The sequence below is a fragment of the Lolium perenne genome, chromosome 4 (genome assembly GCF_019359855.2).
Source record: "Lolium perenne isolate Kyuss_39 chromosome 4, Kyuss_2.0, whole genome shotgun sequence".
NCBI lineage: Eukaryota > Viridiplantae > Streptophyta > Magnoliopsida > Poales > Poaceae > Lolium > Lolium perenne.
The window spans coordinates 184,425,271-184,450,979 of NC_067247.2; the positions used below are offsets into that span (position 1 = coordinate 184,425,271).

At 41.1% G+C, this 25,709-nt stretch overlaps 1 protein-coding gene across 1 annotated transcript; it reads left to right on the plus strand.

The window, feature by feature from the left end:
* The first annotated feature begins 996 nt into the window (after positions 1 to 996).
* Positions 997 to 3,658, plus strand: LOC127348746 (noroxomaritidine/norcraugsodine reductase-like). The gene is made up of 3 exons (XM_051374667.1): positions 997 to 1,133; positions 2,630 to 3,185; positions 3,286 to 3,658. The coding sequence occupies exons 1-3, from the start codon at positions 1,036 to 1,038 to the stop codon at positions 3,454 to 3,456; spliced, it is 825 nt and encodes a 274-aa protein (XP_051230627.1). The 5' UTR covers positions 997 to 1,035; the 3' UTR covers positions 3,457 to 3,658.
* The last annotated feature ends 22,051 nt before the right edge of the window (positions 3,659 to 25,709 follow it).

A 25,709-nucleotide genomic window follows, 5' to 3' on the forward strand; every position in this document is an offset into this window, starting at 1 on the left:
TCAAAGGGCAGTTATTTTTCCAACTCTAATGAGCCAAGTTTGAAATTGGTCAAACAAATTTATTAAATTTTGATGCGAGGTATCCTAATGGTTTTCTAAGTTTCACTATGGTTTAAAAGTTGACTTTTAAATACTATTAAAATATAGTAAATGTTGATATTGTTTTGAACATCTCTTCACAACGAATTTAAATATTTTAATGCTTTTTAAACAGATCTTATGGTTTAACGTCTACATAAGTTTCAAGCTAACTAATAGATCTTCTAAAATAATAAAAGAGGACAATGTGTTTTTACACCGAGGAATAATGCTCCTGTTTTTTAAATGAGTTTCAAACGTATTTAAAAATATTGAAATATTCTGAGAAAAAGTTTCGCACGTACATCTCAACGTTCTATGTGCTCGCAAAGATGTTTCACAAAAAGCTAATGTTGTTTGTGTCGTGTGCAAAAAGCAAAATGTGATGCCAAAAAATAGCTTATATTCGAACATTCTCTTTATCTTTTTTAATACTAGATATATAAAAATGTCGGTTTTCCACGAATTTTTTTGTTCAACTGACCTAAAGTAACGACATGTATGCGAGAAATTTTGTACCATTTTTAAAACATTTTGAAGTTTTTCAAGTGGCACGAGCATATGCATGTAGGATCAAAAATTTATTTCCGAATGAAAAAGCTAATCCAATTCTAAAAAAGTTCATGGAGAGAGAATGTGGAACACCCGTGCATGGTAGAATCGCCGGATCCTGTGGAAGGGGTCGTTGGCTGGGCGGCCGGCTGCAGCCTGCAGGTTGTCGCCGGGCCTCTTGTCGTGCTGCATATCTTCTGCATATCCGCCCGTCAGAGACTCATAACAGCTATAGGTCTTAGTTAATTATCAGCGACGAACTTGTACACCTTCTCTCAATCAGCCATCATACACTCGCTATAAATAACCTAGCACGGACATGTCTCAGCTCGTATCAGTACCAGCTGTCGCGTACGCAATCACGTCCACGTGGAGAAGATCGAGTAGGCCGGCAAGGAGAGAACTATGGCCAATGCTGCGGCCGCCTCACGCCGGAGCATGGGGGAGAGGTGGGGCCTCGCCGGCACCACGGCGCTCGTCACCGGCGGCAGCAAAGGGATCGGGTACATATATATACTTACTATATATGAACTACCATCGATGTTATATATGTATACTAGCATAGTGCCCGTGCCTTGCTACGGGACGTCGAAGATGAAGCTTCGACATGGAAAGGTTCTGGCCATCCATGCCCGCACCCTTAATCTACCCCTCCCTCTCATGTAGATGGTTGATGCAAAAAAAGAAATAAGCCCACACATTGCTATTGGCTACGGATTATTTGTCTATTAAATTATTTTAGGCTCTTTTATTCATAGTGGATTGTTTTCATGTCTACAACATGCCATTACCACCTATTGTAATCCATCCGATCCATAATAAGTCATGTTGTTTTAGTTTAAATTTGACTAATAATAAATTTAAACGACGTCATTTCTTATGGATTGAATCGGGTAATAAGTATTTAAGCATACTAAACTTGCAAATATTTAAAAATTATGTATTTTAGCCAAAACGTGGAGTGCATATTTTCTAGAGAATCCGATTTTTATAGTTTTGCCCAAAATTGAAAACTAAATAAAAGCCATGCGCTGCAGGCAATAGCTTTGAAATTGAAACGCTGTAGTGTTTACCCTAGTAAACCGTAATGGTAACCAATGTGTGATAGTATTATTTAGTGGAGACTCGCCGAGCAAAGTGCCTCCCCGACACTGCTAAGGAGGAGCAGATTGATTTCAAAACTCAAACTCACTGAATTAAGCGTGGTGCCGCGGGCTGTTCTGCACCTGCCCAGGTTGTAGAGGGCTGCTAGCACCGGTAATTGCTCCATGTTTTTCTACTCATCTCCAGCAAGATCTAATAAAAAAATGGTTGTAGTAGGATGAAACTCTGACGTACAGCAAGCTGGGTGTCTCCACCGAGTGCTGTTCTTAGTGCTGATACCGGTAATTGCTCCATGTTTTTTTCTTAGTGTTGTTCTTCCTTAAACTTGGCATATGACGAACTCCACTGAGCTCTCCCCACCTGCAATGTTTTGGAATAAATTCCCTTCCGAAGAAGTTTGTGTCTCCACCTTTGGACACATGCCGGTCCGCCATCTATACCCTTCTATTTGCTCCGCTTCAATTATCTGATTCGACTCCACCACGACAACAGCAGCCGGCTGCTGTGGCTGCCGAGTCGTCCACGGTTCATTGACATCACGGAACCATGAGCGATGTCAGCAGACGCCACTTCAGCTGCGATCCGAACGACGTGGAGGTGCGGTTCTGAGGCGATGGATTTCATGATGGATTCTAAAAATCGGGGGCAACCAGGACTCCATTACAGTTTTGTTTAGATAACCAGTTTGGCCACCGTGCGTGTGCATAAGAAACAACAGAAAGAGGCCCAGCTCATTGTTTCTTTTTGCGGCCCACACCAGGCGATCCATCAAGGAGCGAGCGCCAGGGAACCAACGAGAGTGCGACGTACCACGGTTGTATTGGCGTTTAATAGTAAAGATATGGTACGTACGGTATTAATGTGCATTTGCTTTCATGACGGTATCGATCGACAGGCATGCGATTGTGGAGGAGCTGGCCGGGCTCGGCGCGAGGGTGCACACGTGCTCCCGGAACGCGGCGGAGCTGGAGGAGTGCCGTCGGCGGTGGGAGGACCTGAACCTCTGCGTCACCGTCTCCGTCTGCGACGTCTCCGTGCGCGCCGAGAGGGAGAAGCTCATGGACACGGTGAAGCGAGCCTTCGGCGGCAAGCTGGACGTCCTGGTGAACAACGCGGCGCAGTCGATGGTGAAGCCGGCAACGGAGTGCACCGGCGAGGACTACGCGCGGGTGATGGCCACCAACCTCGAATCGTGCTTCCACCTCGCCCAGCTCGCGCATCCGCTGCTGCTCTCTGGCCGCGGCAGAGGTGGCGGCTGCGGCGGAGGAAGCGTCGTCCACATCTCCTCCATCGCCGGGTTCGTGGGCTTCCCGGGCCTCACCGTCTACTCCATGACGAAAGGGGCCATGAACCAGCTCACCCGCAGCCTCGCCGCCGAGTGGGCCGGCGACGGCATACGGGTCAACTGTGTCGCGCCCGGCGGCATCAACACCGACATCGCCAAAAACGTGGTAAGTAATCGACGGAAGCTAGACTATATATCAACTAGCAGTTCCACGGTTGTAATTTTGATTTGAGTTTTCCTGATTTGTACATGCATGTTGTGTGCAGCAGGAGACGATGGACCCGGAGATGGTGAGCAGCCAGGCGGCGAGGGTGCCGATGGGGCGGCTGGGCGAGACGGCGGAGGTGGCTTCGGTGGTAGCATTTCTCTGCATGCCGGGGGCCTCCTATATCACCGGCCAAGTCCTCTGCGTCGACGGTGGATGCACCATTGCTTGATTCTTGCTACGCCACCATATAGCTTGATTCTTGCTACGTCTGTGCACCTATCGAGTCCGTTTAATCTACGACACCCTGCGGGCTAGCTAAGCCATTTGCATACGTGGTGATATATGCCTCATTTCTTCCTCCGTATCAGTTGATGTGTACGTGACTACGTACGTATTAAGGTTATCCGTGAATAATATGTCTTCTAAGGATCAGATATTCAGATTGTTGTTCTTGGAGTTGTTTGGAGTAAGGTACTCTAATGCCTTTTTTCTTTAGTTCTAACATGCTAACCTATCAAAAAATTATGCTTCTGCTTTTGCTTCATGTAATGTACGTATTGTTACTGTGATGTTTGACTTGGTACAAGATTTGGAATTAGAAAGATAGAGTTCTGTAAAAATTAACCTATAATAATGCACGGGTAGTTCTTTTTTGTCTCTGAATAAGTAGTTCGATGCTTACAATTGACGAAACAATTGGATGTACTCATTGTTTTAATGCAACTCCACTCAAGTGCAGCAACAATACTATTTTCACAACGGTCTTAGACTAAAGCTGCAGCAACTACATCAAGCGAACTCCTGTTTAGACTTATTTGCCTTCCACCGGGCATAGTTCAGCCCACTACAGATATCAGTATAAGTTAGCTCACATGTACATAATTATATATGGTGCCAGAAGTCAATTCTTCAATTCTTATATCTGCAAAAATCAAGAGAATAAATACATCAACGATCCACAATGTTTTAGAATGAACTCCAGTCATAAAAAAAAATCCCATGAAAACTGAATCTCCAGGCAATGATAAGAAAGTAAATACATGAAACCACTTAGCATGCAAAGATTAACGGGCAACAATCTAACAGATATAACATTATACATTACATTAGCAATGTAGTGTTATTATCGTGATTCCGTAGCGAAGCACGGGCAATATGCTAGTGTCTTCTAAGGATCAGATATTCAGATTGTTGTTCTTGGGGTTGTTTGATACTTAATTCGGACTGTAGGCTGTTTTTGATGGAGCTCCTGCTGACATCCTCTAATGGAACGAACAAACTTTTTTCGGATTTTAAAAGGAAGCGAACGTGAGATTTCCGTGATCAAGGAGTGGCGCAACAACATGATCCTGCGGATTTTGCGGATTTCCTGGATCAATGGGGCAACATCTCGTTTTTCGACAAACGTCGACGCCATATGTCATATAACCATTGGGTCATGCACAAAGTCGGCGCGACCTATTGAACTAACTTCTTTGACAAATTTATATACATTAATATCGCAAAGATATTAATTACTCCCTCCATCATAGGAAACTTGTTTTAGATTGGTCAAAATTTGGGTGTATGTAGAGTTGTAGACACTAAATAGTGTGTAGATATATCCAGCTTTTTGCAAATTTAAGAAAATATTTATAAGACTGAAGGAGTATACCCAACCTATGCACCAACAAATTATCTGAAAGACATCTAAGATGTACACAACCAAAAGGAAAGAGAAAAAAATCAAAAAGGCACCGTTACAATTATCAATCACTTCCAGAAGCAGTGGACCAACATCACCAAGGATATCACCAGGAATACAAAAACAAATCCCCATATAAAAAAGCGACACATTCAAGAAAAAATACAGAAATTTCATTGTCACTCGATCAACAAATCTTAGGTATTAATGAGAAAGTCTGAGCTCTAAAAAAGTGTCTTCAACAAGACAATTACCATGTACAACCAATAAAGATCAAAACCTTGAGTTTTCAGCTTCTAACTGGATACTCGGCACTTGAGTATGCATGTTACTAAATGTTTTTTCTAGCAAAGTGTTCAGAACAAACGTAGCTTACTAAATGGAATATCATCCGTAGACCCAAAGATCGGGGAAGTTTAGGTACTGATGTTATGGACATAAAAAAGAAGTGTCTATTAAGAAAATTTGTTTTCAAACTAATAAATGAAGAGGGAGGTTTTGCAAGAGCTTCTTCACAATAAATAATGAAAAAAAAAACATAATGTCACTAGTGAAGGTAAAACCAACAAATTCTCAATTATGGAGGGGTCTATTGAGAGACAAAATTGTTTTTTTTCATGGAGAATCCTTTATGGTTGGAAATGTCAAGCTACACGTTTTTGGGAAGATACTTAATTGGGGGAAATGTCTCTGGCCCAGCAATACCCATTGCTTTATAAAATTGTGCGTTGAAAAAAATGTTTTGGTTGCGGATATATTTTCTAAAGCATCTTTGAATGTTGAATTCCGAAGGTTCCTAACAAGAACCAATGGGAGGCATTTCTTCATTTGTGCAGCGCCTTATGCATGTAAACTTAACAAACGAAGGTGTCAAATTCGTTTGGAAGTTGACCACACGGAGAATTTACGACATCACTGTACCAAAAATTTGGATGTAGAATTTTCTCCCGGTTATTTTGATATATTGTGCGTTCTTTTTCGACTTCTTATGCAACTAGAAATACAGTTTGATGATTTTCTACGCAATTTTGCAAAATAAAGTAGAAATTTATGTTTGTTAATTTTCAGTGGTGCTAAATGACATAATACATAGGCACCTCGAAGGATTTTATTTTTTGAAATTTTTATCTATTTCTTTTTATTTTACAGTGCTAAAAATGGCGATCCGGTGGGGGGGGGGGGGGTGTGGAGTTGCCTCGGGAGAAAAAACACTACAACTTTCTGTGGCGCATATGCCTACATGCGCCATAGAAAGATGAACTTCTGTGGTGTATATGGGCCACATAATTTTGACTTTCCGTGGCGCATGTGGCAGATCCGTGATGACCCACAAGTATAGGGGATCGCAACAGTCTTCGAAGGAAGTAAAATCCAATTTATTGATTCGACACAAGGGGGGTCAAAGAATATTTGTAAGCCTTAACAGCGGAGTTGTCAATTCAGCTGCACCTGGAAACAGACTTGCTCGCAATAGTTTATCAGTAGCAGCAGTTTTATAGCAGTAGCAGTAGTGAAATATAAGCAACAGTGTAATAAAGACAGCAGTAGTGATTATAGTAAACAGCAGGATTAAAATACTGTAGGCATAGGGATGGATGAACGGGCGCTGCATGGATAAGATAACTCATGTAATAATCAAGACTAGGCATTTGCAGATAATAATAAAACAGTATCCAAGTACTAAATAACCATAGGCATGTGTTCCGTATATAGTCGTACGTGCTCGCAATGAGAAACTTGCACAACATCTTTTGTCCTACCAGCCGGTGGCAGCCGGGCCTCTAGGGAAACTACTGGTAATTAAGGTACTCCTTTTAATAGAGTACCGAAGCAAAGCATTAACACTCCTTGAACACATGTGATTCTCATATCTCAGCCTTCCCCTCCGGTTGTCCCAATTTCTATCACTTTGGGGCCTCGGGTTCCGGACAGCAATATGTGTATACAACTTGCAGGTAAGATCATAAAACAATGAATATCATCATGAATCAATAACATGTTCAGATCTGAAATCATGGCACTCGGGCCCTAGTGACAAGCATTAAGCATAACAAGTTGCAACAATATCATTAAAGTACCAACAACGGATACTAGGCACCATGCCCTAAGAATCTTATGGCTATTACATGAACAATCTCATCCAATCCCTACCATCCCCTTCAGCCTACAGCGAGGTATTTACTCACACATGGATGGGGAAGCATGGATGGTTGATGGAGAGGCGTCGGTGGTGATGATGGCGATGATCTCCTCCAATTCCCCGTCTCGGCAGGGTGCCAGAACGGAGTTTCTGATCCCGAGATTGGGTTTCACGACGGCGGCGGAGTTCTGGATGTCTTCTGGAAAATTGGTCGAACCCCCATGCATTTTTAGGTCAAGGACTTTAAGTAGTCCAGAGGGGAGCGTCGGGGGCTGGCCGAGGCGGCGCCACCATAGGGCGGCGCGGCCCAGGGCCCCACCATGCCGCCATGTGGTGTGCGCACCTCGTGGCCCCCCTCAGTCTCGTCTTCTGGCTCCGTAGGTCTTCTGTGAAAATAGGCCCATTGCAATTATTTCCGGGGATTTTCCTGAAAGTTGATTTTCTGCACAAAAATAAGACACCTGGGCAATTCTGCTGAAAACAGCGTTAGTCCGTATTAGTTGTATCCAAAATACACAAATTAGAGGCAAAACAATAACAAAAGTGTTCGGGAAAGTAGATACGTTTTGGACGTATCAATGATGTCTACGGGTGCTTCTATTCTTGTAGACAGTGTTGGGCCTCCAAGAGCAGAGGTTTGTAGAACAGCAGCAAGTTTCCCTTAAGTGGATCACCCAAGGTTTATCGAACTCAGGGAGGAAGAGGTCAAAGATATCCCTCTCAAGCAACTCTGCAACCACAAAGCAAGAAGTCTCTTGTGTCCCCAACACAGCTAATAGGTGCACTAGTTCGGCGAAGAGATAGTGAAATACAGGTGGTATGAATAAGTATGAGCAGTAGTAACGGCGCCAGAAAAGTGCTTGCTGGCGTGTAGTTGATGGTGGTAATATTGCGGACAGTACAGATGCAGTAGAACAGTAAACAAGCAGCGATAGCAGTATTTAGTAACAAGGCCTAGGGATCATACTTTCACTAGTGGACACTCTCAACATTGATCACATAGCAGAATAAATAAATAGATGCTAGACTCTACACCCTCTTGTTGGATGATGAACACCACTAACTGTGTAGGATTACACGAACCCTCAATGCCGGAGTTAACAAGCTCCACAATATTCGATGTTCATATTTAAATAACCTTAGAGTGCACGACAGATCAACATAACCAAACCAAGTACTAACATAGCATGCACACTGTCACCTTCACGCTACGAAAGGAAGCATAGATCACATCAATACCATCATAGCAATAGTTAACTTCATAATCTACAAGAGATCACAATCATAGTCTACGCCAAGTACTAACACGATGCACACACTGTCACCATTACACCGTGCAGGAGGAATAAACTACTTTAATAACATCACTAGAGTAGCGCATAGATAAATTGTGATACAAAACACATTGCAATCATAAAGAGATATAAATAAGCACTTCACTATGCTCTTCATAACAGTGAATAAGTATTCTGTGAAATATAGCCTAAGAGACCCACACGGTGCACACACTGTCACCTTTACACACGTGGGACAAGGAGTCTCCAGAGATCACATAAGTAAAATCCACTTGACTAGCATAATTACATCTAGATTACAAGTATCATCATATGAATCTCAATCATGTAAGGCAGCTCATGAGATTATTGTATTGAAGTACATAGGGAGAGAGATGAACCACATAGCTACCGGTACAGCCCTTAGCCTCGATGGAGAACTACTCCCTCCTCATGGGAGACAACAGCGTTGATGAAGATGGCGGTGGTGTCGATGGAGAAGCCTTCCGGGGGCACTTCCCCGTCCCGGCGGCGTGCCGGAACAGAGACTCCTGTCCCCCAGATCTTGTCTTCGCGATGGCGGCGGCTCTGGAAGGTTTCTTGTACCGTGGCTTTTCCGTATCGATGTTTTAGGTCAGGGACCTTTATATAGGCGAAGAGGCGGAGTCGGAAGGTCGAAGAGGCGGTGACACACTAGGGGGGCGCGGCCAAGGCCTGGGCCACGCCACCCTGTCGTCTGGGGCCCACAGGGCCCTCCTCTGGCGGCTCTCGGGTGTTCTGGAAGCTTCGTGTGATTCTAAGATGCTGGGCGTTGATTTCGTCCAATTCCGAGAATATTTCCTTACTAGGATTTCTGAAACCAAAAACAGCAGAAAACAGGAACTGGCACTTCGGCATCTCGTCAATAGGTTAGTTCCGGAAAACGCATAAATATGACATAAAGTATGCATAAAACATGTAGATATCATCAATAATTTGGCATGGAACATAAGAAATTATCGATACGTCGGAGACGTATCAGCATCCCCAAGCTTAGTTTCTGCTCGTCCCGAGCAGGTAAACGATAACAAAGATAATTTCTGGAGTGACATGCCATCATAACCTTGATCATACTATTGTAAGCATATGTAATGAATGCAGCGATCAAAACAATGGTAAATGACATGAGTAAACAAATGAATCATATAGCAAAGACTTTTCATGAATAGTACATTCAAGACAAGCATCAATAAGTCTTGCATAAGAGTTAACTCATAAAGCAATAATTCAAAGTAAAGGTATTGAAGCAATATAAAGGAAGATTAAGTTTCAGCGGTTGCTTTCAACTTGTAACATGTACATCTCATGGATAATTGTCAACATAGAGTAATATAACAAATGCAATATGCAAGTATGTAGGAATCAATGCACAGTTCACACAAGTGTTTGCTTCTTGAGATGGAGAGAAATAGGTGAACTGACTCAACATAAAAGTAAAAGAAAGGCCCTTCGACGAGGGAAGCATCGATTGCTATATTTGTGCTAGAGCTTTGGTTTTGAAAACAAGAAACAATTTTGTCAACGGTAGTAATAAAGCATATGCATCATGTAAATTATATCCTACAAGTTGCAAGCCTCATGCATAGTATACTAATAGTGCCCGCACCTTGTCCTAATTAGCTCGGATTACCTGGATTATCACTGCAATACATATGTTTTAACCAAGTGTCACAAAGGGGTACCTCTATGTCACTTTGTACAAAGGTCTAAGGAGAAAGCTCGCATTGGATTTCTCGCTTTTGATTATTCTCAACTTAGACATCCATACCGGGACAACATAGACAACAGATAATGGACTCCTCTTTAATGCTTAAGCATTCAACAACAATTAATTTTCTCATATGAGATTGAGGATATTTGTCCAAAACTGAAACTTCCACCATGGATCATGGCTTTAGTTAGCGGCCCAATGTTCTTCTCTAACATTATGCATGCTCTAACCATTAAATGAGTGGTAAATCTCCCTTACTTCAGACAAGACGGACATGCATAGCAACTCACATGATATTCAACAAAGAGTAGTTGATGGCGTCCCCAGGAACATGGTTATCGCACAACAAGCAACTTAATAAGAGATAAAGTGCATAAGTACATATTCAATACCACAATAGTTTTTAGGCTATTTGTCCCATGAGCTATATATTGCAAAGATAAAGGATGGAAATTTAAAGGTAGCACTCAAGCAATTTACTTTGGAATGCCGGAGAAATACCATGTAGTAGGTAGGTATGGTGGACACAAATGGCATAGTGGTTGGCTCAAGGATTTTGGATGCATGAGAAGTATTCCCTCTCGATACAAGGTTTAGGCTAGCAAGGCTATTTGAAACAAACAAAAGGATGAACCGGTGCAGCAAAACTCACATAAAAGATATATTGTAAACATTATAAGACTCTACACCATCTTCCTTGTTGTTCAAACTCTTTACTAGAAATTATCTAGACCTTAGAGAGACCAATTATGCAAACCAAATTTTAGCAAGCTCTATGTATTTCTTCATTAATAGGTGCAAAGTATATGATGCAAGAGCTTAATCATGAGCACAACAATTGCCAAGTATCACATTATTCAAGACATCATACCAATTACTACATGTAGCATTTTTCGTTTCCAACCATATAGCAATTAACGAAGCAGTTTCAACCTTCGCCATGAACATTAAAAGCTAAGAACACATGTGTCCATATGAACCAGCGGAGCGTGTCTCTCTCCCACACAAGCATTTATTCAAACAAAAACAAAAACAAAAACATACAAACGCTCCAAGTAAAGTACATAAGATGTGACCGAATAAAAATATAGTTTCAAGAGAAGGAACCTGATAATTTGTCGATGAAGAAGGGGATGCCTTGGGCATCCCCAAGCTTAGATGCTTGAGTCTTCTTGAAATATGCAGGGATGAACCACCGGGGCATCCCCAAGCTTAGAGCTTTCACTCTTCTTGATCATATTGTATCATCCTCCTCTCTTGACCCTTGAAAACTTCCTCCACACCAAACTCAAAACAAACTCATTAGAGGTTTAGTGCATAATCAAAAATTCACATGTTCAGAGGTGACACAATCATTCTTAACACTTCTGGACATTCCTCAAAGCTACTGGAAGTCAATGGAACAAAGAAATCCATCAAGCATAGCAAAACAGGCAATGCGAAATAAAAGGCAGAATCTGTCAAAACAGAACAGTCCGTAAAGAAGAATTTTAAAGAGGCACCAGACTTGCTCAAATGAAAATGCTCAAATTGAATGAAAGTTGCGTACATATCTGAGGATCACTCACGTAAATTGGCATAATTTTCTGAGTTACCTACAGAGAATTAGGCCCAGATTCGTGACAGCAAGAAATCTGTTTCTGCGCAGTAATCCAAATCTAGTATGAACCTTACTATCAAAGACTTTACTTGACACAACAATGCAACAAAACTAAGATAAGGAGAGGTTGCTACAGTAGTAACAACTTCCAAGACACAAATATAAAACAAAAGTGCTGTAGTAAAATAAACACATGGGTTATCTCCCAAGAAGTTCTTTCTTTATAGCTATTAAGATGGGCTCAGCAGTTTTAATGATGCACTCGCAAGAAATAGTAGTTGAAGCAAAAGAGAGCATCAAGAGGCAAATAAGAAACACTTTTAAGCCTAAAATGCTTCCTATGAAAAGGAATCTTGTAAATAAACAAATTCATGAAGCATAATGCAACAAGCATAGGAAAACTAGACAAGCTCAACTTCAAGATTTTAAGCATATAGAGAGATGTTTTAGTAACATGAAAATTTCTACAATCATATTTTCCTCTCTCATAATAATGTCCAGTAGCATCATGAGCAAACTCAACAACATAACTATCAAATGAAACATTCTTATCATGAGTCTCATGCATAAAATTATTACTCTCCACATAAGCATAATCAATTTTATTAGTAATAGTGGGAGCAAATTCAACAAAGTAGCTATCATTATTATTCTCATCATCAAATATAAGAGGCATATTGTAATCATAATCAAATTTATCCTCCATAACAGGTGGCACCAAAAGACTACTATCATTATAATCATCATAAATAGGAGGCAAAGTATCATCAAAGTAAATTTTCTCCTCAATGCTTGGGGGACTAAAAAGATCATGCTCATCAAAACCAGCTTCCCCAAGCTTAGAATTTTCCATAGCATTAGCAACAATAGTGTTCAAAGCATTCATATTAATAACATTCCCATTAGCATGCATATAAAGTTCCATGGGTTTTTAAATTCTCTCTTCAAACACATCATGTCCTAATTCAAGATAAAGTTCATAAAGATCTCTCATATTTTTGTTGTTTTCCATTATGCCTAACTAGTGTAAACAAGAAACAAAAAGATGCAATTGCAGGATCTAAAGGAAATAGCTTCGAGCACACACACAATGGCGCCAGAAAAGTACTTAGTTACCTGAAACCGGAGTATGAGTGCCTTTTACCTTTCCTTCCCGGCAACGGCGCCAGAAAAGTGCTTGATGTCTACGGGTGCTTCTATTCTTGTAGACAGTGTTGGGCCTCCAAGAGCAGAGGTTTGTAGAACATCAGCAAGTTTCCCTTAAGTGGATCACCCAAGGTTTATCGAACTCAAGGAGGAAGAGGTCAAAGATATCCCTCTCAAGCAACCCTGCAACCACAAAGCAAGAAGTCTCTTGTGTCCCCAACACAGCTAATAGGTGCACTAGTTCGGCGAAGAGATAGTGAAATACAGGTGTATGAATAAGTATGAGCAGTAGTAACAGCGCCAGAAAAGTGCTTGCTGGCGTGTAGTTGATGGTGGTAATATTGCGGACAGTACAGATGCAGTAGAACAGTAAACAAGCAGCGATAGCAGTATTTAGGAACAAGGCCTAGGGATCATACTTTCACTAGTGGACACTCTCAACATTGATCACATAGCAGAATAAATAAATAGATGCTAGACTCTACACCCTCTTGTATGATGATGAACACCACTAACTGTGTAGGATTACACGAACCCTCAATGCCGGAGTTAACAAGCTCCACAATATTCGATGTTCATATTTAAATAACCTTAGAGTGCACGACAGATCAACATAACCAAACCAAGTACTAACATAGCATGCACACTGTCACCTTCACGCTACGAAAGGAGGCATAGATCACATCAATACCATCATAGCAATAGTTAACTTCATAATCTACAAGAGATCACAATCATAGTCTACGCCAAGTACTAACACGATGCACACACTATCACCATTACACCGTGCAGGAGGAATAAACTACTTTAATAACATCACTAGAGTAGCACATAGATAAATTGTGATACAAAACACATTGCAATCATAAAGAGATATAAATAAGCACTTCACTATGCTCTTCATAACAGTGAATAAGTATTCTGTGAAATATAGCCTAAGAGACCCACACGGTGCACACACTGTCACCTTTACACACGTGGGACAAGGAGTCTCCAGAGATCACATAAGTAAAATCCACTTGACTAGCATAATGACATCTAGATTACAAGCATCATCATATGAATCTCAATCATGTAAGGCAGCTCATGAGATTATTGTATTGAAGTACATAGGGAGAGAGATGAACCACATAGCTACCGGTACAGCCCTTAGCCTCGATGGAGAACTACTCCCTCCTCATGGGAGACAACAGCGTTGATGAAGATGGCGGTGGTGTCGATGGAGAAGCCTTCCGGGGGCACTTCCCCGTCCCGGCGGCGTGCCGGAACAGAGACTCATGTCCCCCAGATCTTGGCTTCGCGATGGCGGCGGCTCTGGAAGGTTTCTCATACCGTGGCTTTTCTGTATCGATGTTTTAGGTCAGGGACCTTTATATAGGCGAAGAGGCGGAGTCGGAAGGTCGACGAGGCGGTGACACACTAGGGCGCGCGGCCAAGGCCTGGGCCGCGCCACCCTGTCGTCTGGGGCCCACAGGGCCCTCCTCTGGCGGCTCTCGGGTGTTCTGGAAGCTTCGTGTGATTCTAAGATGTTGGGCGTTGATTTCGTCCAATTCCGAGAATATTTCCTTACTAGGATTTCTGAAACCAAAAACAGCAGAAAACAGGAACTGGCACTTCGGCATCTCGTCAATAGGTTAGTTCCGGAAAACGCATAAATATGACATAAAGTATGCATAAAACATGTAGATATCATCAATAATGTGGCATGGAACATAAGAAATTATCGATACGTCGGAGACGTATCAATCAACTCCCCCAAGCTTAGCTTATTGCTTGTCCTCAAGCAATTCAGTTAACAACTGAGTGCGATAAAAGAACTTTCACGAACACATTTGCTCATATGATGTAAATATTCTCATTATATGAACAAGTACTTAGGCAACTCATGATAAGATAAATGCAAATAAAGTCATCTAATAGTTATGTCAATCATGAAAAAGATACCAACAAATTAATAAAAAACATCATGAAACATATCTATCAGCAGGATTGCAATGTTCATAAAAAGATATGATAAAGTGGTATCTCCAAGCACCTCTGAATTTCATGGAAAGACTAGAAGTAAAGATTATCAAAGATAAAAGTATCAAAGTTATACCAAAGTTAACCATATTCTGGGACAAAAATATTACAGTAAGAATGACAATTATGCTCTCAAGAAGGTGCTCAAAGAAAGGATGGTGACTCAACATAAAAGTAAAAGATTGACCCTTCGCAGAGGGAAGCAAGGATTAACATGTGCTAGAGCTTTTCATTTTTAAAACAGAAGTAAAATTGTTTTGAGAGGTGTTTGTTGTTGTCAATGAATGGTAGTGGGCACTCTAACTACCTCATCAACCATACTTTCAAGAGCAGCTCCCATGAAGGACGTTATCTCTACCAGCAAGGTAAATCATCCCTCTTCTCTTTTGTTTACAAATGTACTTTAGTTTCATTATGGATGAAACTCCTCCCAACCTTTGCTTACACAAGCCATGGCTAACCGAATCCTCGGGTGCCTTCCAACATTCACATACAATGGAGGAGTGTCTATTTTCAAATTAAGTTGCTTACTGATAAATCAGGGCAAAACATGTGAAGAGAATTATCGATGAAAGTTAATTAATTGGGGCTGGGCACCCCGTTGCCAGCTCTTTTCGCAAAATTATTGGATAAGCGGATGTGCCACTAGTCCATTGGTGAAAGTCTGTCAGGAGTAAATGACAAGGTTGAAAGATGAAACACCACATACTTCCTCATGATCTATAAAACATTGACACAAATGGAGAAGTACTTTGAAGGTTTTAAAGGTAGCACATGAAAATTTACTTGGAATGGTTTGAAATGCCATCCATAGGTATTTATGGTGGACACTTTGGAATAACTTGGTTTTCAGGGATTTGGAAGCACGAGCAGCATTCCCGCTCAGTACAAGTGAAGGCTAGCAATAGACTGGGAAGCGACAATCAAGAGAGCAATAACTGTCATAATCATGCTTGCGACAAAATAAAATTAACGGAGGCATAAAAGTGATACGAGACCTCTGAAGCAAAGTAAATCATCGAGACTTAATTGACTTTTGTTTTTCAGTCATATGCATGCGTGAGCATGTGCCAAGTCAATTCAAATGAATTATTCAGAGGAGGATACCACAATGTCATACCTATCTATGAATAAAACAATGCAAGCAAATATTTATGACATGCTACTCATTATTAATAAATTGGAGCTAAACATGAGAGATCATGAACTACTAGACTTTCATTAAATGACATATACCTCACATGAACCAACTAAGCATGCTCACATGAATGAGTATATGTACAAAAATTAAAACAAATAGAGTTCATACCAGCCTCTCACCACAGTCGAGTTGTCGTAAATCGTCATTATTGCCTTTCACTTGTGTGGCTTGAATAATATGAAATGAAAACCAAGTTCCAACCACCGGAGACCGCTGAACTCCATAATAAAATTTACAAAACCAAAGAAGAACAACAAATATTTTTGGTGTTTTCGAATTGGAAACAAGAACGAAAGTAAAACTTTTTGGATTTTCTTATAGCAAACCAACAATAGTAAATAAACTAAAATAGGAACAAGAAACCAAATAAACAAATGATAAAGAGAAACAACAGAAATATTTTTGGTCTTTTTGTGTTTTAGAAAAGAAACATAGCAAAAACAAGAGAATGAAAACTAAAAGAGTCACACAAACACAAGGTGGCAGAAATCCATCAAACTTGACAGTAGTACAGTAATCATTTTTTTAGAAAATCTTATGCTGTTCAACTTGAAAAGTGCTCAACTAATGAAAGTTAGATGATAACCTGGGGAACATGTACAAAAATTGGCTGCTCAAAATAACATTCTGGCTATTTTTAGGAATTTTTTTAGTATCAGTCCATAATCTGTTTTTTAGACAACACTTCCCCAAATATCATCTTCCCCATATTAGAGGCAACTATCGGCACACAAATGAAATAAAAAGGTAAAAGTAAAGGTTACTACAGTAGTAACAACCTTCAAAAACTAAAATAAGAGCCTACTGAAATAAAAATAACCGAAAGAGAAACAACCAAAAGAAGCGAAACAAGTATATACAAATGACCGGCAATTGTAATATGCAATGAATGAGTGATGCCGACATACCTCCCCCCAAGATTAGGCTTTTGGCCTAAGTGGAGATCAATCCCACGGTGCCCATGAGGTGGCACCTCCGTAATATGATCAAAGAGGATCCTGTCATTGGTACAAGCTGGAGGACGCACCAGGATACGTGACAGTGTACCCGTCGGAGGGCTCGGCGTCCTCGGACTCGTGCTGCTGGTGAAAGCCAAGTATCCTCAGCTGCTCATCCACCTCCTCCTTGGAACGCGACCACGGCTTCCTGCGAACACTGAACAAATCGGCCTGCGGCAAAGGGATTTCCCTCTCATCCCCGTCAATAAACAACATTCTATAGACAATATTTTCTAAATTAGAGTCAGTTGTGACAAATTGGTGACACTTCATAGCAGCAATATCAGGCTTAATAGGAGTTAATTTCTCATCACTAGGATCAATAGAAAAACCTAGATATGCAACAATACGTGAGGCAACAATTTCTCCATAAATAGGTCCCTTACTAGCTAAGCGATGAGCAATAAGAGCACCAAGATGATAAGGTGTACTTCTAGTAAGTGCAGCAACCAGAAAAGCAAGATGATAACTAAAAATGTTGCTAGTGTTCTCCCTACCAAGAATGCTAGTAGCAAGATAGTAAGTAAAATATCTAATGGCAGGGAGCTGAATGTTCCTTATCTTGCCGCGCTGAATGGTGCGGTTATCATCGTTGGTAACTTCTCGATAGAGTTCCGTCAAAGTTTTGGGGCGGTTCTCGATCTTATTCGCTGTAGGATTAATATCCAATGCAGCACAAAAATCCTTCAACTTCATAGTAATAGGCATGTCAAAAATCTTAAATTTAACCGATGGTGTGAAAGATGATTGGCTGAATTTAAAGCTTTCAACAAAGATTTTAGTTAGCCTGTAAAATTGATCACTCTCATCTTCCATATAGGTAGATAAGCCCACACTATTAATGAGAAACAAGAAGTCATCAAGTAGCCCTGCATTACGCAAAAAGTCAATGCATGGAAAGGATGAAGCATTAGGAATCCCGTTGTCCTCATCATCTTCAAAGCTAGGTGCAGTGACATCCTCATCATAGGATCGCCTAACTCAAGTGGCTGCCCTTGAAGGCCTTGCCGCTCTTGTCGTATCCCTCTCGAACACTTCTCCAAAGGTGTGGTTATGCATTTTCCTTTTCTGAAATTTTTCAACAAGCATTATAAAAGTTGATTTTGAGACATATAAATGAGGGAAACTACTATAGGAACTTGATAGAGTACTAAACATGCATCAAAACTAATTTTTACAACTTAGAACAAGCATGCAAACTCACTTAACATGTCACCTACAGCAGCAAAATACTCAAGATATACTCAACCAAACAAAATTCTATTTGGATAATCGGAGGAGTCACATACCGGAGAACAAATACCCCAAATCTCAGCAGCAAAGATGGGTTGAGCAAGGGGATCAAAAATCTCGAGCAAGAACAGCAACAAACTTGGGTTTGAACAATGGTGGTGTGTTTTCCCGTGAAAGAGAGTGGAGTGGTAGGTGGATGAGTGAGTGGAGGGCCAGGTGGGGCCCTCCCCACAGGGTGGCGCGCCCCCATTGCTGGCCGCGCCAGCACATGGGGTGCCCCACTGGTCAGCCCCAGGCACTCCCATCATATAATTTTTGTCAATTTTTGAAAACTTCGTAAAATGCACATTTCTAGGTGTTAAAATAACTGTTACAGGGCAGAAAAAGAATTTCAAACTTCTAAACAAATAAAGCATCTTGTAAAACAAGTAGTACTACAGAAAGTAAACAAGTGTGGAGAAAGAAAGAAATGTTGTTTAGCTCTTCTATGCATATAAAATGTACTTGTTAACAAGGTTGATCAAGTCTTGCCACCAAATAAATTTTACATGACATAAGAAGAAATAAACCTCAAATCAATCATGTTATCTTATATTGTATTGATATGGATCCAATCATAATATTTTGATATCCTTGTTTAGGCTCATATATAGGACAATCAATAATTCCCACTTTGATAGTTCTCAAATTAGAAATTGTATTAACTCCATATACTTTATCAATCCTCTTGGGAAAATAAACAGTATGCTCCTTGTCATCAACATTGAAAGTAACTTTTCCTTTATTGCAATCAATAACAGCTCCTGCAGTGTTAAGAAAAGGTCTTCCAAGAATAATAGACATATTATCATCTTCAGGCATTTCCAACACAACAAAATCAGTTAATATTAAGCAATTATTAGCAACTTGAACAGGAACATCCTCACATATACCAACATGAACAGCAGTAGATTTATCAGCCATTTGCAAAGATATATCAGTTGGTATCAACATATCTAAATAAAGTCTCTTGTAAAGAGAAAAAGGCATAACACTAACTCCTGCTCCCAAATCACATAGAGCAGTTCTAACATAATTATTCTTGATGGAACAAGCGATAGTCGGTATACCTGGGTCTCCCAGCTTCTTTGGAACCTTGCCATTGAAAGAGTAATTAGCAAGCATAGTGGAAATCTCCTCATTAGGAATTTTCCTTTTGTTAGAGACAATATCTTTCATATACTTTGAATAAGGAGGTGATACGTCTCCAACGTATCTATAATTTCTTATGTTCCATGCTACTTTTATGATGATACACACATGTTTTATACACACTTTATGTCATATTTATGCATTTTCCGGCACTAACCTATTAACAAGATGCCGAAGAGCCAGTTGCTGTTTTCTGCTGTTTTTGGTTTCAGAAATCCTAGTAAGGAAATATTCTCGGAATTGGACGAAATCAACGCCCAGGGTCTTATTTTTCCACGAAGCTTCCAGAAGTCCGAAAGGGAAACGAAGTGGGGCGACGAGGCGGCGACACGCCAGGGCGGCGCGGCCCAGGCCCTGGCCGCGCGGCCCTAGCGTGTGGGCCCCTCGTGACGCCCTTGACCTACCCTTCCGCCTACAAATAGCCTTCATCGAGAAAACCCCAGTACCGAGAGCCACGATACGGAAAACCTTCCAGAGATGCCGCCGCTGCCAATCCCATCTCGGGGGATTCAGGAGATCGCCTCCGGCACCCTGCCGGAGAGGGGAATTATCTCTCGGAGGACTCTTCATCGCCATGATCGCCTCCGGATCGATGTGTGAGTAGTTCACCCCTGGACTATGGGTCCATAGGAGTAGCTAGATGGTCGTCTTCTCCTCATTGTGCTATCATTGTTGGATCTTGTGAGCTGCCTAACATGATCAAGATCATCTATCTGTAATGCTACATGTTGCGTTTGTTGGGATCCGATGAATATGGAATGCTATGTTATGTTGATTATCAATCTATCATATATGTGTTGTTTAAGATCTTGCATGCTCTCCGTTGCTAGTAGAGGCTCTGGCCAAGTCGTTACTTGTAACTCCAAGAGGGAGTATTTATGCTCGATAGTGGGTTCATGCCTCCATTAAATCTGGGACAGTGACAGAAAGTTCTAAGGTTGTGGATGTGCTGTTGCCACTAGGGATAAAACATCAATGCTATGTCTAAGGATATTTGTGTTGATTACATTACGCACCATACTTAATGCAATTGTCCGTTGTTTGCAACTTAATACTGGAAGGGGTGTGGATGCTAACCTTAAGGTGGACTTTTTAGGCATAGATGCATGCTGGATAGCGGTCTATGTACTTTGTCGTAATGCCCAATTGAATTTCACACTACTCATTGATGACCCACAAGTATAGGGGGTGTATCGTAGTATTTTCGATAAGAAAGAATGTCGATCCCAACGAGGAGCAGAAGGTGTTGACAAGCAGTTTCGATGAAGGATTCACTGTAAATGCTCACAGACAAGTATTCAGGGGGTTTTGATGTAACAGTTGAATAAAGTACGAGTAAGTAAAGTGCGAGAGTAACAATTGCAGCGAGTGGCCCAATCCTTTTTAGCACAAAGGACAAGCCTGTTTGTTTACTTATAATGACCAAACGTTCTCGAGGACACACGGGATTTTAGTCTAGTGCTTTCGCTACATACGGCTAAATAATCTTCATTGTTATGATAAGTGTTGTGTGGGTGAACCTATGCCAATGTACCGCCCTTCCTAGGACTAATACATACTTGTGATTATACCCCTTGCAAGCATCCGCAACTACAAGAAAGTAATTAAGAATAAATCTAACCACAGCCTTAAACTCTGAGATCCTGCTATCCCTCCTGCATCGATATACCAACGGGGGTTTAGGTTTCTGTCACTCCGGCAACCCCGCAATCGGCAAACGAGTACAAGATGCATTCCCCTAGGCCCATAAATGGTGAAGTGTCATGTAGTCGACGTTCACATGACACCACTAGAAGAATAACACCACAACTTAAATATCATACCATTGAATATTACTCAACCATAGTTCACTACTAACATTTAGACTTCACCCATGTCCTCAAGAACTAAACGAACTACTCACGAGACATCATATGGAACATGATCAGAGGTGATATGATAATGAATAACAATCTGAACATAAACTTGGTTCAATGGTTTCACTCAATAGCATCAACAACAAGTAGAAATCGATACCGGGAGAGTTTCCCCTATCAAACAATCAAGATCAAACCCAAATTGCTACGGCGGTGACGAGGTGCTGCGGTGGAGACGGCGGTGATGATGGTGGAGATGATGATGATGATGATGGAGATGATGTCCAGCTCGATGACGGTGACGATGGCATCGATTTCCCCCTCCGGGAGGGAATTTCCCCGGCGGATTCCTGCCCGCTGGAGAGCTCTTTTCTCTCTGGTGTTCTCCGCCCCGCAGAGGCGGCTGTAACTCTTCGCGAGGTACCCTCTGTGGCTTAGGTTTTCGGGATGAAGGGTTTCGCGAAGAAAAGGAGGCGAAAGGGGCTGTGGGGCCCCCACACCACATGGTGGCGCGGCCAGGCCATGGGCCGCGCCGGCCTGTGGTCTGGCCCCACCTTGGGCCTTCTCAGCTCCTCCTTCTGGCTTCCTTCGTCATCTTGAAAAATAGGATTTTTGGTATAATTTCCTTCCACAGTTGATCTTCCTAAATATTGCGTTCTGACGGTGCTTTTTCCAGCAGAATCCTGGCTCCGGTGCTTGATCCTCCAATAATGATGAAACATGCAAAATAGATGAAATAACATAAGTATTGTGTCCCAATATGAAATATATCAATGAATAACAGCAAATTATGATATAAAATAGTGATGCAAATTGGACATCTTAACAAGTCATGTTTTTCTTTAGAAGTATTTCTTAACAAGTCACTTCATAAGATATAGAGGATCCAGAGTAGAAACACCGCCTCTAGTTGTTACTTCATAAGCATGTTTTTCTTTAGAAGTATTTCTTAACAAGTCATTTTGCACTTTAGTGAGTTGATCAATTTGAGTTTGAACCATATGAAAATGTTTAACAAGCATCTTAACATCATTGGAGGTTCTCTCCACAATATCATGCAATTTACTAATAGCTTGAGAATTTTTCATTAAATGATTCTCTACTCTCATATTAAAGTTATCTTGCTTAACAACATAATTATCAAATTCATCTAAACATTGATCGGGAGGTTTTGAGTAAGGAATGTCTTCTTTATCAAAGCGTTGAAGAGAATGTACCTCAATCGTGGATGAAGGGGGGTTATCTTACATAAATCTTCTATGGGGGGTAAATTCTTCACATCTTCAGATTTAATACCTTTCTCTTTAAGAGATTTCTTGGCTCCCCTCATATCTTCATCATTTAATTCAATCATACCCCTCTTCTTCAATATTGGTGTAGTCCAATCATCATGATTTTGGCTTATTCTAGCCATTAATTCTTCAGCTTCGTCTGGAGTTCTTTTCCTGAAAACACAACCATCACAACTATCCAGGTATGCCCTAGACTCAATGGTTAGTCCACTGTAAAATATATCAAGTAATTCATGCTTTTCCAAATCATGTCCAGGCCGAGCTCTAAGAAGAGAGCAAAACCTTGCCCAGGCTTCATGCAATTTCTCTCCATCTTCCTGGTCAAAACTATAAATTTTCTGCAAAGCAATATGTTGAGCACTAGTAGGAAAATACTTCCAAAAGAAAACATCAAGCAAACAATTTGGACTATCAATAGAATCAGGAGGCAAACTATTATACCAAGTTTTAGCATCATCCTTTAATGAGAAAGGGAAAAATTTAGCAACAAAATAAGTACGCTTCTTGGTATCATCAGAAAACAAGCTACTCAAAGTAGAAAGCTCAATCATGTGCTCTACAGCAATTTCTTTTTCAGTACCACAAAAAGGTGTTTTCTCAACAATAGATATATGAGATAAATCAAGAGAAAAATCATAATCCTTATCCTTAATGTTTATAGGAGATGTGGCAAATTTAGGATCAGGAGATAGTTTATATCTAACAGCATGTTGTGCAAGAAGCTTTTTAATGTTACTTACACTAGTAGTAGTGACAAGGTATTAACTTGTCAATGCCTACGGGTTGTAGACTAGGGTTTAGTTGGAAGTAGAGGGCAAGTAGATCTCGAAGGTTTCAGCCGAAAAGTACTCGACGATTATGAAAACTAGGTGATACGTCCAATTTGCATCACTATTTTGTATCATAATTTGCTGTTATTCATTGATATATTTCATGTTTGGACACAATACTTATGTTATTTCATCTATTTTGCATGTTTCATCATTATTGGAGGATCAAGCACCGGAGCCAGGATTCTGCTGGAAAAAGCACCGTCAGAACGCAATATTTCGGAAGATCAACTGTGGAAGGAAATTATACCAAAAATCCTATTTTCCCAGATGACGAAGGAAGCCAGAAGGGGGAGCCAGCTGGACCCAAGGTAGGCCCAGACCATAGGGCGGCGCGGCCCATGGCCTGGCCGCGCCACCTGGTGGTGAGGGGGCCCCACAGCCCCTTTCGCCTCCTTTTCTTCGCGAAATCCTTCGTCCCGAAGACCTAAGCCACAGAGGATACCTCGCGAAGGGTTACAGCCGCCTCTGCAGGGCGGAGAACACCAGAGAGAAAAGAGCTCTCCGGCGGGCTGAGATCCGCCGGGGAAATTCCCTCCGGGAAGGGGAAATCGACGCCATCGTCACCGTCATCGAGCTGGACATCATCTCCATCACCATCATCATCATCTCCACCATCATCACCGCCATCTCCACCGCTGGACATCGTCACCGCCGTAGCAATTTGGGTTTGATCTTGATTGTTTGATAGGGGAAACTCTCCCGGTATTGATTTCTACTTGTTGTTGATGCTATTGAGTGAAACCATTGAACCAAGGTTTATGTTCAGATTGTTATTCATAATCATATCACCTCTGATCACGTTCCATATGATGTCTCGTGAGTAGTGCGTTTAGTTCTTGAGGACATGGGTGAAGTCTAAATGTTAGTAGTGAACTATGGTTGAGTAATATTCAATGTTATGATATTTAAGTTGTGGTGTTATTCTTCTAGTGGTGTCATGTGAACGTCGACTACATGACACTTCACCTTTATGGGCCTAGGGGAATGCATCTTGTACTCGTTTGCCAATTGCGGGGTTGCCGGAGTGACAGAAACCTAAACCCCCGTTGGTATATCGATGCAGGAGGGATAGCAGGATCTCAGAGTTTAAGGTTGTGGTTAGATTTATTCTTAATTACTTTCTTGTAGTTGCGGATGCTTGCAAGGGGTATAATCACAAGTATGTATTAGTCCTAGGAAGGGCGGTACATTAGCATAGGTTCACCCACACAACACTTATCAAAACAATGAAGATTATTTAGCCGTATGTAGCGAAAGCACTAGACTAAAATCCCGTGTGTCCTCGAGAATGCTTGGTCATTATAAGTAATCAAACCAGCTTGTCCTTTGTGCTAAAAAGGATTGGGCCACTCGCTGCAATTGTTACTCTTGCACTTTACTTACTCGTACTTTATTCATCTGTTATATCAAAACCCCCTGAATACTTGTCTGTGAGCATTTACAGTGAATCCTTCATCGAAACTGCTTGTCAACACCTTCTGCTCCTCGTTGGGATCGACATTCTTACTTATCAAAGATACTACGATACACCCCCTATACTTGTGGGTCATCAAGACTATTTTCTGGCACCGTTGCCGGGGAGTGAAGCGCTATTGGTAAGTGGAATTGGTAAGGGAAATATCTACTGTTTGTGCTGATTTTATTTCTGCCTGCTGCCATAATTCATTATGGAGAGATCTCCTCTTGAATGCTTATTTGGGAAATCTGCTACTACTGCAAAGGTAGTGGATGAGGCGCCAGGTAAAGAAGAGATACCATACAAAATACCTATGAAAATTATTGAACGCGTAGTGGGTAACCGTTATACAGGGGATGGAACTGTCCACCCTGGAGATCATTTACTGTTCTTACATGAATTATGCGGTTTATTCAAGTGTGCAGGTATTGCTATGGATGAAGTGAGGAAGAAACTATTCTCTATATCGCTGTCTAGTAAAGCAGCGCATTGGTATAAATTACTGGATAATGGGGATTCTCTTGAATGGAATGATATTGTGCCCCGGTTTTATTCTAAGTTCTATCCTCCAAGTGAAATTCACAAGGATCGGAATCGCATATATAATTTTTGGCCTCATGATGGAGAGAGTATTGCCCAAGCTTGGGGGAGATTGAAGTCTTTAATGCTCAAATGCCCCATTCATGAGCTTCCTGGTAATGTTATTATTGATAATTTCTATGCAAGACTTTCTTTTGAAGACAAGACCTTGCTGGATACTTCTTGTTCTGGATCATTTACACGCAACAAGGAAGAGTTTAAAAGGG